Genomic DNA, 16118 nt, shown 5'->3' with positions numbered 1-16118 from the left:
GTTAAGAATATGGGGCTGTCATTAACAGTAGCCTTATTCTCTCCACCATACCACCAACCTCTTATTTTTCACGGTGGGATTCTTGAGGTGGATAGGAAATGAGCCCCTATAGAACAAAACATTCCCATTTATAGTTTTCTGGAAAAAAATTCCCATCATATGGTATTTAATATGCTATAATTAATGAAATATGTATGTACATATAAGCTGTATAACATATATTGTGTTTGTATATATCATGTATATGTAAATATATATATATATATGTCATGTGTATATTGTAGCTGTAAATTTTAATTTTCCAACGGAGAGGAATTGGAGATAAATGTCTCCAAGGCTTATAGAAAATATTTTCTAAAATGTAGGATGCCTTAAAGTTTTCAGAACTATAAACTCTCATCTAAGCCGCATTGTCATCCTGCCTTTACTATTCAACAAACATTTATTAAATACTTAATATCAGGCAATGTATCAGTCAGAGTCTAGTCAGAAGATAAAAACCATGCAAGTAACTTAATATTTAAAAATTATTTAGTAATAAAATGTAGTTAACTACTAAAAGGCATAAAAGAGGACTCTAGGAATTCCAGAAATTACAAATGCAGAAAGCAGCTGCTACCCCCAGGCTGAGATTGCATATACAAGGAAAAAGCTAAATAAATATAAGAGCTCCCCTCCCTCAACCAAAGCCGCTTCCCATCTCTTTGGAAAGAATATGGCTGCCACAGGGAACTTGCCAGAGGGAAGCCCTTTCCTCCTGCCCTGACCATGCAGTGTCCCCCCCATACCCTCTATTGACAAAGCCAGCTGCAAAGGAGAAATGTTTAGAGTTCAGCTCTGGTGTCACAAAGAAAGGCAAAGAAGAGTGGATTTGGAGTGAGAGATAGTAAGTCAATAACTGGCCCAGACACTGTCCTGAGTGTCAGAGTCAGAGACATAAAAATAAAGTGGAATTCTCTCCTTTTAAGGATCTCATAATCTAGTGGAATCACTATTATGAATAGACTATTAACAACATATATCGCCAGGCACAGTGGCTCACACCTGTAATTCCAACACTTTGGGAGGTCAAGGCAGGAGAATTGCTTGAGCCCAGGAGTTGGAGAACAGCCTGGACAACATGGCGAAACTCTGTCTCTACTGAAAAAAAAAATTAGTCAGATGTGGTGGCACACACCTGTAGTTCCAGCAATTTGAGAGTCTGAGGCAGGAGAATCACTTGAGCCCAGGACTTTGAGGTCACAGTGAGCTATGATCTTGCCACTGCACTCCAGCCTGGGCAACAGTGAGACCCTATCTCAAAATTAAAAAAATAAATAACACTTATTAAACATTTATTTGCATGTTATCAAATGCAAATGACCCATCTTCTTCTATTTGTCCAAATCTGGTCAATCTATATATAGCCTTAAAGAGAAACACTAACAAATCTACATGAGACATTAAGACATAAAGATAATAAATATTCAATTACTATAAAGGGCCAGCCAAAACTGCTTCTACTGAATCTTTGATTTACCTCTGCCCTTTCATTTGGAGAAACAAAAGGCAGATCAGTTTCAATAAATCAAATTAATTTAGTGATTTTTGACTAAATGAGAAACTGTGAGGGATACAAAAAAGAATGTAACAATTACTGAACCTTATTCATTTGGGAAAATACACACATGAAAATAGACATGTCAGCCAGGGGAGCGGCGTGAAGAGCAGACGCTGCGGCCTCCACCACCACTACCACACACACACTCTCTAGACACTGGTTCTACGGGCCACACCTGGGCCTTGCTGCCAGAAGCTTCGGCTGGCAGCTCCGCGTGCTGCGTCTCAGGTTTCTTTACCTCCAGAAAGAAGAAAATTGACCCCTTGAATTCGGGAAGTTCGTTGAAGAGTCTGAAATTAGGGTCTTACTTAGACCTTCAAATTTAGACATGGCTAATTGAGGTGCAGCAAGACCCAGTGGGCCAAATGCTGGAAATGAAATATGCCAGTTCAAACTAGTGCTTCTGAGAGAGCCTGCTATTGGCAAATCAAGTCTAGTGCTTCATTTTGTGAAAGGCCAATGAATTTTAAGAGAGTACCATTGAGGTAACTCTTGAAGTGACAGAAGCTGTTTCTTTGTGAAATATGGGCCCGAAAAGAAAACCAACTGCTAGTGCTGGTGATGGGAATGAAGAGAAAATGAAGAGATCTAAGTGATGGTTCTTAGCCAGAAAATAGACGTTTTGGATATATTAAAGTGGTTTTACAGATTCAGCTGCTTTTCTAACCCAAACTGTGTGTCTTGATGACACTACAGTATAGTTTGAAAGATGGGATATAGCTGGTCAAGAATAATACCGTAGCCTAGCACCGATGTACTGCAGAGAACACAAGCAGCCATGGTTGTATATGATAACACAAATGCGGAGTCCTCTGCAAGAGCAAAAAACTGGGTTAAAGAACTTCAGAGGCAAGCAAGTTCTAACATTGTAGTAGTTTTATCAGGAAACAAGGCTGACCTAGCAAAGGAAAGAGTAATAGATTTCCAGGAAGCACAGTCCTATGCAGATGACAATAGTTTATTATTCATGGAGACAGCAGCTAAAACATCAATGAATGCAAATGAGATATTCATGGCAATAGCTAAAAAATTACCAAAGGAGTCACAAAATCCAGGAGCAAATTCTTCCAGAGGAAGAGGAGTAAACCTTACTGAAATCACACAACCAAGCAGGAGTCAGTGTTGCAGTAACTAAACCTCCAGTTTGAACTAGATGGAATAGCCTTCTGCTTCTTAACTGTTAATAATGATGGAATTGGAGCATTTATCCAGCCCAGTGTGACTTCCAAAAGAAGAGACTTGTGATAATAGAGTCAAGTTTCTAATACAGAATTATTTTAAGTGTTTTGAACTTAATTTTTGGTAACATGCATGGGTCCCTCTCACTAATGTTTCAGCAATAGGGAAAAATGAGAACTGTGTGTACATAGTTCTTTTCATTATTCCCCCTAATTTCTCATCACTAGGAACATAGACAAATGACTGACTGGACCCATACAGTTAACCAGCCCATTTCTCCACACTGGCACAGTAGTTAACTGTGAAAAAAATTTAGAATTTACTAATTTGGGTTTTTCAAAAACATCCTTGTTATTTATGCTTAGCCATAGTATTCAGGCAAATGTTCATTTCTCCCGGTATCTGTATTTAAAATGTACATTTCACATTTTAATAAATTAACCACAAGAAAATAATCCCACATATACAAGGTGGGGGGGTGGAAAGAGCATTAATGGCATCTAAATTATAGCCAGTCCTTTTTTTTTTTTTTAATGGGGTAAAAAAAAAAATGAAATGTAACCCCATCTTGTGTTAGGAATTTGAGAACTAGTAAATGCATCTTAATGGATAGTGTTCCTTTCAAACGTAAGTCATTTAACAAAAATGAAATAAACCAGGTATCTGTGATTTCTAATTAGTCACTGCTGGCCATTACATGAGTTTTGTTGTTTGGTGCAGGGAGATTTTCATTCACTTTTCACACAATGTAGTCAATGCACCAACAATTACATGTATTTAAACTTGATTATTTTAAATTCAATCTTTAGCTGTACAACAGGATACTGCATTGTAGTCTCTGTATATATATATTACTTTCCTGTAATATTTAAGAGTTGCTTAAAAGTATACAAAATATACAGTTACTAAAACAGCTAATTATCTCTCTTCCCCCTCTGACAGGAAGGGGCTTCAGTTGTTCCTCTGTGGCAAGGACGTTAACAAACAATGTGCCCATAATTTGTAATATAAAGCATGGCAATATGTTAGTAACAGACTTGCAGCCTTATTTTCCAACATTCAATTATTTTGATCAGTTCAGTATATTGTACTAATTATTTTAGGTATTTTCATTATATGAGAGCTACCACGTGTCAGAGATGATTTAATCTATGTACGTGTTGGTCTGCTAGGAGAACTTGTACATTTACAATAATGCAGAATTAGGAAAACGGTTCACCAGGGTTTAGTTTTATATTGAGGTGCTCATGTTGGAATAAAGCGGTATAAAAAGCAAAAAAAAAAAAATGTAGAAAGGTCACTTGAAAGCTCTGAATAACTGTTGGACTAATGAAAAGCAGTTCATGATTATTTGTCACATGTATTTTCTAGATAATAATTGCTATAGGTGTTTAAAGAATGGGTCATCTCAAAATGGGAGATGGTCAGAGAAAATTTTATAAAGTATGTTTGAGACAAAGGTGGAGAAGCGAAATAGGACAGAGAGGTATATAGCTGACTTAAAACTAAGCTACCGAAGGAAAAGATGGTGAGCAGAGAAAATAAAACCCATTAACCCTTTTTATATTCTCCTTCATGGACATGAAAATTTGCCCCAGGCTTCAGAAATACTGAGATAATTTGGCATCTTCCTTCCCCAGTTGCTCAGAATACTCTTGTGTAAGAAGAGGAAAGGCTGCAAGAGGGCAAGGGGGTTTGAAGAGATGGATGTTTGGTTGTAGACTGCATTGATAAGAAAGGAAACGTGGGTACTTAGTCTTTCAGTCACTATGGTTTGATCAACCCCTTTTGCAAAATCCTTGTGGATGGAGTGGAATAATAGACATAGGGTAAACACATTTTAGGTTTAAAAATATACAGACATTAAAAACCCATAAACACAGCAACTTAACACAGTTCTGTGGACTCCATTGTAAAGCTCTGTGCTATGCTGTAGGTTTGGTTTTTTATTTTTATTTTAAATTTTATTTATCTTTAAAAATATATTTTTGTAGAGACAGGGTTTCGCTATGTTGCCCAGGCTGGTCCCAAACTCCTGAGCTCAAGCGATCTGCCCACTTCCACCTCCCAAAATGATGGGACTGCAGCCGTGAGTCACCACACCCAGCTGGTTTTTTTTTTTTTTTTTTTTATTTAAAAGGGTAAAAGAATAAACTCCACAGCTGCACTATAGTAAGGATTTCCTGTACTGTTACAGACCTATTATGGAAACACACCTATTTGCAGGTTATTGTGTTTATTCGTAAATGACTAGGTAGTAATGCATTATCATTTTCCAAAAAGAGAGGTAAAATTATCACTTTGATACAGGTAGAAAAATAAATATATACGAAAGATTGTATCTACCTCACAGGTGAGAAAATTGGTAGGTATTACAACCAGTTCAAAGGAGAATTTTTAAAAGATATACTTATATATCAGGTATATTTAAATAAATGTGCAAATAAAAGCAAAACTGGCCTGCTCCACAACGGGGGAGACAAATCAACCAAATTTCCACTAGATAGAATTTTCACATCTGTAACCAAGAGTTATTTTGTATTGCTATCAATTATCTATAGCTTGCAGAATTGTAAAATAGCTCTCACAGACTGAGAATCAGATCATGTGGAAGATTGAAGACAATGCTTAGTGTATAGGCTATAGACAATGTTTAGTTTTCTATTTAAGCACAATTTTTTCCCTGTAGTCTCCCTCATTTTGATAAAAATTAAAATAATCTCACAGTAAGATTATTCTTGAACACAAAATGAGGCTAGTCTCATCAGACTTGGCCTGATTGTTTACATAGATGCAGCAACTGGATAGGCTTTCTTAAGTCTGCTTTACCAGGAGTCTTCATAAGGAATCTCAGATTGAACTTTTAGAGGCCCGAGATTAGGAAGTCAAGCCTAAGAAACTCTACCAGGTTTCACCTGCAGTCCCTAAGAAAGCAAGCAGGTATACATCTAGACTTCTCCGAAACTATTGTTCCTAATTGTAGTCTCAACCATTAGTACTAATCATAGCTGTTAACCAAAGTACTTTCTGTTCTTTCTATTTCACAAAACAAAAAACAAAAAACAAAAAAAACCTGGCGGTGAGGGGTATATAATTGAGAACGTCACACACCAGCTGAAATTCAGATGAGTAGAACTCATGAATACACCTGAAGAAGACTTGCTACAGCCGCAGACACCCTTTGTACTGCCTCTCTAAGTGGAGAAGATGAACACACTCATTAACAGATTTAAATATATAGCCTCTCTATAAGTGATAAAAATAACAAGCAAAAGCATATAAACTTTATGCTTAGCCATCAATGTCTCTGTGTTCCATCTTACTTAGAAATGATCTACATATCCAGTGAACATGCATTAACTCAATGTAATACCACTCCAATATTTTAAGTTATACAAAGATGTTGGAAACTTATCATTAGGCTGACATATAAAACATAATAACTATTGAAATAAAGATGTCAGAATGATTATTGAACTTGGTTAAACACAAATTTACATTTTTCATAATCCTTAAACATTAAGTAGAAGTAATGCTGGCTTTTTTGGATCTGTATAACCTGTGTAAGTTTATGAAAAGCGTATCAAAGTAAAATAAAAGCATACTATTGTATTATACTTAACATTGATAAATAAGAAAAGATATAGCCGTTTTTATTAAACCAAAATTATTAAACTAGTACTGTTTGCCAAAGATTTACCTAATTTATGTCAGTTTGGGTTTCTAAAATGTTCCTGAGTTAGGTTCCATAAAAACACTTTTTTTTTCCTTTTCTTTCTTTTCTTTTAGCATTCCCTTTGAATATTTTAAATATTAGAAGCTTAAGTTCCTTATTTTCTAGGGATATCAAAAATATTTAATTTACCTAAGCGTGTGTGTGTTTGCGTGTGTATGTGTGTGCACGCGCTGATCTGAATAAACATCCTTTAATTTAGGAGACTTCATAATATTACGTATTGATACTATCTGGAGGAAGATATTGCTGCTTACACCTAACATTTTCTGAATTACAGACATGTAGCGATGTGTCACTGATAGACAGTTTATGGCTTCAGTTCTAAACCTTCAGCCAAACTTTGTGTCAAAAATCAACCAGAAACATAAAACTCACCTGTCCAGATATCAAAGAGCTCTTCTCCTTCCAAGTGAGCACAAACACCTTAATTTATTTGAGCTTAAGATAGACAAAAAAATACTGTCAAAACAAATTTTCTGTTGCTTTGCATCCAACAGAAGATAGATCTCTATAAATCATTAATCCATAAAAGGAATTACCAATGGTCAGACAATAAAATCAAATTCCCAATCATCATTGCCACCAACTGACCATAAACAAACCAAAGTGAGAACCAAAATGAAAATTAGTGGAGCGGGGAAAATTAAAACTAGAAAAACAGGCCAGGCATGATGGCTCACGCTTGTAATCCCAGCGCTTTGGAAGGCTGATGCACGTGAATCACGAGGTCAGGGTTCGAGAACAGCTTGACCGACATGGTGAAACCCCATCTGTATTAAAAATACAAAAATTAGCCAGGTGTGGTGGCACACCCCTGTAATCCCAGCTACTCAGGAGGCTGAGGCAGGAGAGTCACTTGAACCCAGGAGGAGGAGGTTTCAGTGAGCCAAGATTGTGCCATTGCACTCCAGCCTGGGCAACAAGAGCAAGACTCCGTCTCAAAAAAAAAAAAAAAAAACTAGAAAAACAGAATGTCTGCAAACTTCTATTGCCACTCTGAGGGATGAGAAAAGACACACCTGGTGCACTTGTCTCATGAGGACATTTATCTCCATTAGGTGGATCTATTGGGCATCTTGGTGGAAGACTTCCAAAACCATTAAAAGATAATTTTCAAAGAAGTGTAAAATAATGACTCTCATACATATATAAAAATGAATATGTGTTAAAGATTTTATTTAACTCATTAACAAGGAACAGATGAGGTTCAAAAGACAGATATAGCTTGGAAATACTGAAGTGAATGTGCCCATGGAGGCAGAGCTGACCTTCTCTACAGTGGGAGACGCAGTCAGTCGACCCTCCCCTTATCGGTGTCTAGACAAGAGTTATACTGCATTGCTGTCAGTTATCTACAGTTAACAGAGTTGTAAAATAGCTCCAGGAGAAGGAGAATCAAATAATGTGGAGGGGTATGCTATAGATGATGCGTAGTTTTCCACTAAAGCACAAAATACCCCATATAATAGCTATTATTAGGAGAACCATTTGTGAGGGTTTTAAACCAAGCACAATGGCCCTTAACTCCAACATGGTAACAAGCCACTTAAACCAGTTCTGCAGACAACTAGCACAACTGCTTTTCTTTCCAAGTAATCAAGACATAGCAGGATATTGTAGGGGTAGAGAGCCCAGATTTTAGAGCCAGAATTGGATTTGAATATGAAACCCCACCATGGACTAGCTGTGAGATGCCTGGAAAACTATTTGCTTCTCTAAGCCTCTGCCTTCTTACCTGTGAAACTGGAAGAGTAAAATCTATCTCACCAGGTGAATATGAGGAGTAAGCAAAATAGCGCATGTAAAACATTTAGCACAGTGCCTGGCAAACCTTATGAATACTTCACAAATAATAACTAGTAACTATTTGACACTTGGTAATAAAAATGCAAAATTGTTCTTTAAAGATGGGCAATATTTGTGGTCATTCCCAGACAGACATATGAACTCCAATAATTACAGTGATCCTTTGCATTTGATAATAAATAAGATACTTTCATATATACTATTTTATCCTATGTTTAAGAGTTTTTCCCATATGCAGATTGTACAATTTATAAACATATAAACATGTCCATGTGCTCATCACAGCTACTGTCCATCAAAGAAACTGTATTCACACAAAACTAATAAATTGCCCATACATATTAACTACTGAATTATAGATCAGAAAGTAACAGGTAAATCATAGAAAATAACAATTAATATTAAAACAAGAAAAAATCTGATTCAGTTCAAATCCTAACTCTTCTATGTAGCCGGTAATTATCAGATCTTTTTTTCAACTTTAAGTTCAGGGTACATGTGCAGGTTTGTTACGAAGGTAAACTTGTGTTACAGGGGTCTGTTGTCCAGATTATTTAATCATCCAGGTATTAAGCTTAGTACCCATTAGTCACATTTCCTTGTCCTCTCCCTTTTCCCTACTTCCACTCTCCAAAAGGCCCCAATGTGTGTTGTTCCCCTCTATGTGTTCATGTGTTCTCATTATTTATCTCCCACTTATAAGTAAGAACATGTGGTATTTGGTTTTCTGTTCATGAATCAACCTAAATGCCCATCAATGATAGATTGGATAAATAAAATGTGGTACATATACACCATGGAATACTATGCAGCCATAAAAAAGAATGATATCATGTCCTTTACAGGGACATGGATGAAGCTGGAGGCCATTATCCTTAGCAGACTATCAGATCTTAAAGATGTATGTCATTAGAAGCAAGATAGTGTACTAGCTGAGAGCACAGGCTGTGGAGTCAGACTGCCAAGACTGGAATTTCTGCTCCATCAATGGTTAGCTATATTATTTCAAATAAATCACAAACTTAACCTCTCAGTTCTTCAATTTTCTCCTCTGTAAAATGAGGATAATCAGAGAGTTAAATCTCAGGCTTATTATAGATAATAGTCTTAAAATACTTGGAACAATGCCTGATACACAGTGAGAACTCGATAAATAGTTACTTTTATTGCCAAGATGGAGCAAGCTTGAGAGGGCTGACGACATTTGTAACTGAACTTTGAGGTTGTCTTGAATATCCCATGTCTTTACTTTGTTATAGTCAGATGAATGCTTGTCTATTTTCAAGGACACCTCCACGGATCCTGTCAGAGTGCTCAGCTGGCTCCGCAGAGACCTGGAGAAAAGTACAGCAGAGTTCCAAGATGTTAGGTTCAAGCCCGGAGAATCATCGTTTGGTGGGGAAACGTCCAACTCAGGAGACCCACATAAAGGTTTCTCTGTAGACTATTACAACACCACCGCCAAGGGCACTCCAGGGAGATTGCATTTGGAGATAACTCACAAAGAGAATCCTTTCCAGGGCCCCAGGGCCCAACTTGGCAACGAGAGTTCGGTAGATGAAGTTTCCTTCTATGCTAACCGCCTCACGAATCTAGTCATAGCCATGGCCCGCAAAGAGATCAATGAGACAATTGATGGCTCTGAAAACAAATGTGTCCATCAGTCATTGTACATAGGGAATGAACCCACCCCCACCAAAAGTCTCAGTAAGGTAGCATCAGAGCTGGTGAATGAGACTGTCTCTGCATGTTCCAGGAATGCTGCCCCAGACAAGGCTCCCAGCTCTGGAGACAGAGCATCAGAATCATCACAAAAGCCCCCAAATTTGAAATACAAGTCCGTTTTGAAGAAGAAGGAGAGCACCAAGGAAAGACAGGGTCCAGAGGACAAGCCTGATTCTAAGAAGTCTTTCTTCTATAAGGAAGTGTTTGAATCTCGTAATGCGCATTATGCCAGAGAGGGTGGAAGGTTCCTTCCTTGGGAGAGAAAGATGTTTCGAGGGCAGGAAAGGGCTGATGACTTTGCAACTTCAGTTAGTGAAGGGATTATGACCTATGCTAACAGTGTGGTATCTGATATGATGGTCTCCATCATGAAGACACTGAAGATCCAAGTGAAAGACACAACCATCGCCACCGTCCTGCTGAAGAAGGTTCTGCTCAAGCATGCAAAAGAGGTGGTCTCAGATCTCATCGACTCCTTCATGAGGAACCTCCACAACGTCACAGGGACCCTCATGACTAACACAGACTTTGTCTCGGCTGTGAAAAGAACTGTTTTCTCTCATGGAAGCCAAAAAGCCACAGATATCATGGATGCCATGCTAGGGAAGCTGTACAATGTGATGTTTGCGGAGAAAGTCTCTGAGCATATCAGGAAAGCCAAAGACAAGGCTGAGAGTTATTCCCTCCTTTCCATGAAAGGAATGGGTGATCCTAGAAAACGAAATGTGAACTTTGCCATGAGATCTGAAGCTAAATTCAGAGAAGAAATGTATTCTGAAGCCAAATCAGAGAAGGAGAAGACTTGTGCCGAAACTCTGGGTGAACACATTATCAAAGAGGGGCTGACTTTGTGGCATAAAAATCAGAAAGAATGTAAATCTCCAGGTTTCCAGCATGCAGCCTTTGAAGCTCCCGACGCACAGTGTAAGCCTGCACCAGACATTTCCTTTGATTTCCCTGAAGATATTTGCAGTCTCAGCCCTCCTCAATATCCTCCAGAGAAACCTGAGAATTTTGTGTTTAATTCAGACTCCTGGGCCAAGGACCTGATCATATCTGCCCTACTTCTGATTCAATATCACCTGGCCCAGGGAGGAAGAAGGGATGCACAGAGCTTCCTTGAAGCTGCTGGAACTCCCAACTTTCCTGCCAACAAATCTCCTGTAGTTCCTGATGAATCCTGCCTGAAGACTGCTCACAATGTAGATGACCAAGAACAAGCAGAAAAGAAGGACCTAATGAGCGTTTTCTTCAATTTCATCCGGAACTTACTTGGTGAAACCATTTTCAAGCGTGGCCATTGCTCTGAACCCAAGGTGCCGGAACAACTAGTTACGGAAGATATAAACTTGTGTGAAAGACCTTTAACCTCTTCACCCCCCAAACCATGTGAACATGATGAGACCCCTGGTGCCGTTTCTGGGCTGACCAAGATGGTTATCAGTCAGCTAGATGGCAACGTGAATGGGCAGATGGTAGAACATCTGATGGACTCAGTGATGAAGCTGTGTCTTATCATTGCCAAGTCCTGTGATACTTCTTTGACAGAGCTGGAAGATGACAAGTCTGGAGATGCCAGCAGGCTAACATCAGCCTTCCCAGATAGTTTATATGAGTGTTTGCCAGTCAAGGGCACAGGGACAGCAGAAACTCTTCTGCAGAATGCCTATCAAGCTATCCATAATGAACTGAGAGGTATATCAGGACAGTCCCCTGAAGGGTGTGCAGCACCCAAGGTGATTGTCAGCAATCACAACCTAATAGATACAGTTCAGAATAAGCAACTCCAAGCCGTCCTTCAATGGGTAGCTGCCTCCGAGCTCAATGTCCCTATTTTGTATTTTGCTGGTGATGACGAAGGAATCCAGGAGAAGGTAAGAAACAGGCAGAGAAATTTGGAAGCCTTATTAAGATCTAACAAGGTCTTTAAGTTCTGGTTTCCTTTTGAATAGGAAGATAGCCACCGGGAAGGTAAAATGGGAACTGCAGGATTTGAAGATCATGCCTCCTGGCAGAGATAATTGATAAAGTAAAATTAGATTTTGCCCAATACAAGGCATATCAAAGAGGGAAAAGGGGATAAGTGATTTTTTTCTTTTTTTTCTTTCTTTTTTTTTTTTTTTTTTTTTTTTTTCATTTAGGAGTAGGAGTGTACAGATGAGGAACCTCCAAGAGACCTAGTGAAAGAATCAGATTAAGGTCTGGGCTTTGGGCTGAGTTTTGGATAGGACAGCATTGCTCAAAGGATGAGATGAAGCTGGAAAGCTCTGGAATGTGTTAGGGAAGAGGCAAGAGTCTGAACTTATGACCTTTTCAAACGTGTCATTACTGTCTTAGCTGGTTGTCTAGGTGGCATAGGGGATTTGCAAGGATTCAGTTGATAACACCCCTCTTCCCCCTACCCTAAATTCTGAATCCATTGAGAAATAAGACTAAAGCATAAGGCAGATGGGAAATCAACCTATCACTGTTATTACTGCTAAAGGTAAACATGCCCGATAAGTTCTTGTCCTCCACCCAAGGTGACCGATAAGCATCAGAACTGCTCATTAAAGGGAGGGTTTGAGTCTGGAGAACATGCACAATTACCCAAGATGCTGCTGCTTCATACTGAAGTGGAGAAATTAAACAGACCATCCCAACAACCTTCTCTTCTCTCTCTTTCTTCCTTCTCTCTCTCTCTCATTTTCTCTTTCTCAATGCTTTTGATTATCTCCTCTTGACTGAGAAAAGTGGAACAACTGCTGTTAATCATTAAGTAGCAAACGGTGGCAAAGGAGGCTACAATTATTCAGAAAAATTCATCATGATAGAAATCAGAAGATATAGAAAAAGAGGCTTTCTCTGCTTAGTTAAGTGGTATTACCAATGCTTGCAACTGAGTCATTACATTTATCTGATAACTGGGAAGATGCACAATTACAGAGCATTCAGATTAGGCTATACCAAGCCTAAACATGAAACTGTATGGTCTTTGACTTTGGTCTTGCTACTCGAAGTGTAGTCTGTGGACCCACAACATTGGCATTACCTGGGAGTTTTTTAGAAGTACGGAATCTCACACTTCCCTCCAGACCTACTGAATCAGAATCTTTGTTTTAGCAAAATATCCAGGTGAGTTATGTTCACATTCAAGTTCAGGCTAGAAGACAATGTGAACTTCCAATATTAGATATATTCCTAAGGGTCCTTGGCAAGCCCTGTCTCCATGCAGGGTTTCCAATCTATAAAACAGACAACTATTTTATAGTATATGGCAATTAGCAGAGATGGGGAGTGGGAGGCTATATTCTGAAGAAAATTTAAACTGATGAAAAAAATCTACAAATAAGCATAGCCTTCAGGTGTATAATGTGTGATAAAGCCTTTTGTTTTGTAGCCGTCTTTGAAATCAAACCCATCATACAAAATGTACATAATACACTCTGGTTTTAGACTTTTTTGACTTGGAATGTCTTGTTTTAGATTATTTTAAATTGAAACGTGTATCTAAAATAGGACAATAGACTTGCAGTCCACACACACACACACACACACACACACACACACACACACACACCTTTGTCCGCTCTAAAAATAAAGATATCTATTTTATTGACTGCCTTTAATAGTAGAAGGAACAAGAAGCAGCATATTCAAACTTCAACTAATGAATAGACGCACTGAATATCAGTATATTTTTAAGAACAGAGAGATTAATATATGCATACATTCTCATACTGATTCAGGTGATTGAACCTTCTGTCACTGGGGTGTCTACGAGCCCAGTGTCTTGAAATACATTTGTATTTATTTTTGAATAAATAATATGTGTGCTTAATTCAAAATTCAAAAGTACAAAAGGATGCGCAGTGAAAATTAAGGGTTGTTTCCTCACTTGTATGCCCATCCCATTGCCTTCCCTGGAGAAAAAAAACATTTGGATCAATTTCTTATTTATCCTTCCAGAAATACACACACACATACACACACACACAAGGTCACAAATTATTATAAATAAATATGTATATATCCACTTCTGTAACATATAGAGCTGCCACATTCTTTTTAATGGCTTTATATATTTTATAATATATGAAACCATTTCATATATATGTTTTATATATGTTTCATATATTTAACCACTCCCCTATGAATGGATATTTCTTTGCCACTATTTTGGACTGTAAGCAATAATATACTGAATATCCTTGAATATACATAACTTTGTATATTCAAATTTACAGGTTCAAATGTATTCATATGTGCTATATACCTAGGAAAGGAATTTCAAGGTTACTGAGAATATTATTTGTATGATTTGATGCATGTTTCCAAATCACCTTCCAGAGAGAGCTTGTGCCAATTTACATACCTTTTTTTTTTTTTTTTTGAGTCAGAGTCTGTCTGTGATACCCCAGTTTGGATATTGGCTCACTGCAACTTCCACCTCCTGGGTTCAAGTGATTCTCCTGCTTCAGTCTCCCTAGTAGCTGGGATTACAGGCATGTGTTATCATGCCTGGCTAATTTTTGTATTTGTAGTAGAGATGGGTTTCATCATTTTGGCCAGGTCTTGAACTCCTGACCTTAGGTGATCCTCCTGCCTTGGCCTCCCAAAGTGCTGGGATTACAGACGTAAGCCACCGCGCCTGTCCTTACACACCCATTTAAACAGTATAAGAGAACTATTTCCCTACGCTTTAACCAGCAGTGCATGCTAAAATTTTTAATTTGCCAAGTTGCTTTACTTTTTTGTCTTATTAGGAGTGAGGGTGAGCATCTTTGCATATATATAAGGCCATTTGAATTTTCTCTTCTGTGGATAAATTGGTCATAACTTCTGCCCACTTTTTTTTAACTTTTAGGTTCAGAGGTACATGTGCTGGTTTGTTATATAGGTAAACTTGTGTTACAGGGGTTTGTTGTACAGATTATTTTGTCTCCCAGGTACCAGGTAAGCCTAATACCAACCCAATAGTTATTTTTATCTGATCGTCTTCTTCCTCCCACCCTCCACTCTCAAGTGTCTGTGGTTTCCCTCTTTGTTTCCATGTGTTCTTATCATTTAACTCCCACTACTGATAACATGAGGTTATTTGGTTTTCTGTTCCTGAGTTAGTTTGCCAAGGGCAGTGGCCTCCAGCTGCATCCATGTTCCTGCAAAGGAAATGGTTGTGTTCTTTTTTTTTTTTTTTTTTTTAATTGTACTTTAGATTCTGTGCAGATCATGCAGGATTATTGCATAGGTACATAAATGGCAAGGTGGTTTGCTGCCTTCATCACCCCATCACCTATATCTGACATTTCTCCCCTCATTATCCCTCCCCACCCTCCCTACCCTCCATTGTCCCTCCCCTAGCTCCCACCAACTGACCACAGTGTGTGATGTTCCCCTCCCTGTGTCCATGTGTTCTAATTGTTCAACATCCGCCTATGAGTGATAACATGTGGTGTTTGGTTTTCTGTTCTTGTGTCAGTTTGCTGAGATAGATGGTTTCCAGATTCATCCATGTCCCTATGAAGGACACGAACTCATCATTTTTAATGACTGTGTAGTATTCCATGGTGTATATGTGCCACATTTTCATTATCCAGCCTATAGTTAGTGGACATTTGGTTGGTTCCAGGTCTTTAATATTGTAAACAGTGCTGCAATGAACATATGTGTGCATGTGTCTTTATAATAGAACAGTTTATAATTATTTGGATATATACTCAGTAATGGGATTGCCGGGTCAAATGGTATTTCTGTTTCTAGGTCCTTGAGGAAATGCCACACTGTCTTCCACAATGATTGCATTAATTTGCACTCCCACCAACAGTGTAAATGCATTCCTATTTCTCCACATCCTCTCTAGCATCTGTTGTCTCCAGATATTTTAATGATCACACCATTCTAACTGGTGTGAGATGGTATCTCCATGTGGTTTTGATTTGCATTTCTCTAATGACCAGTGATGATGAGCATTTTTTCATATGTTTGTTGGGCTCATATATGTCTTCTTTTGAAAAGTGTCTGTTCATATCCTTTGCCCACTTTTGAATGGGTTTGTTTGTTTGTTTCTTGTAAATCTGTTTTAGTTCTTTGTAG

General features: G+C 38.2%; 1 protein-coding gene and 1 pseudogene across 4 annotated transcripts in view; both read left to right on the top strand.

Annotated features, from left to right (window-relative positions):
* The window catches only part of AKAP3 (A-kinase anchoring protein 3), a 37336-nt gene that overhangs the window by 10441 nt on the left and 10777 nt on the right, over positions 1 to 16118 (top strand). For all 4 annotated transcript variants that reach the window (XM_032255948.1, XM_032255949.1, XM_032255947.1 and 1 more), the window contains exon 4: positions 9608 to 11920. In XM_032255948.1, coding sequence (XP_032111839.1) covers positions 9608 to 11920 — 2313 coding nt within the window. The remainder of the gene's footprint in view (positions 1 to 9607; positions 11921 to 16118) is intronic.
* Positions 1304 to 4066, top strand: LOC116535144 (annotated as a pseudogene).

Source organism: Sapajus apella, unplaced genomic scaffold (genome assembly GCF_009761245.1).
Source record: "Sapajus apella isolate SASKATOON/1434 unplaced genomic scaffold, GSC_monkey_1.0 scaffold92, whole genome shotgun sequence".
Lineage (NCBI taxonomy): Eukaryota > Metazoa > Chordata > Mammalia > Primates > Cebidae > Sapajus > Sapajus apella.
Note: the sequence above shows the minus strand (reverse complement) of the source record. Positions and strands in the feature narration are given on the sequence as shown.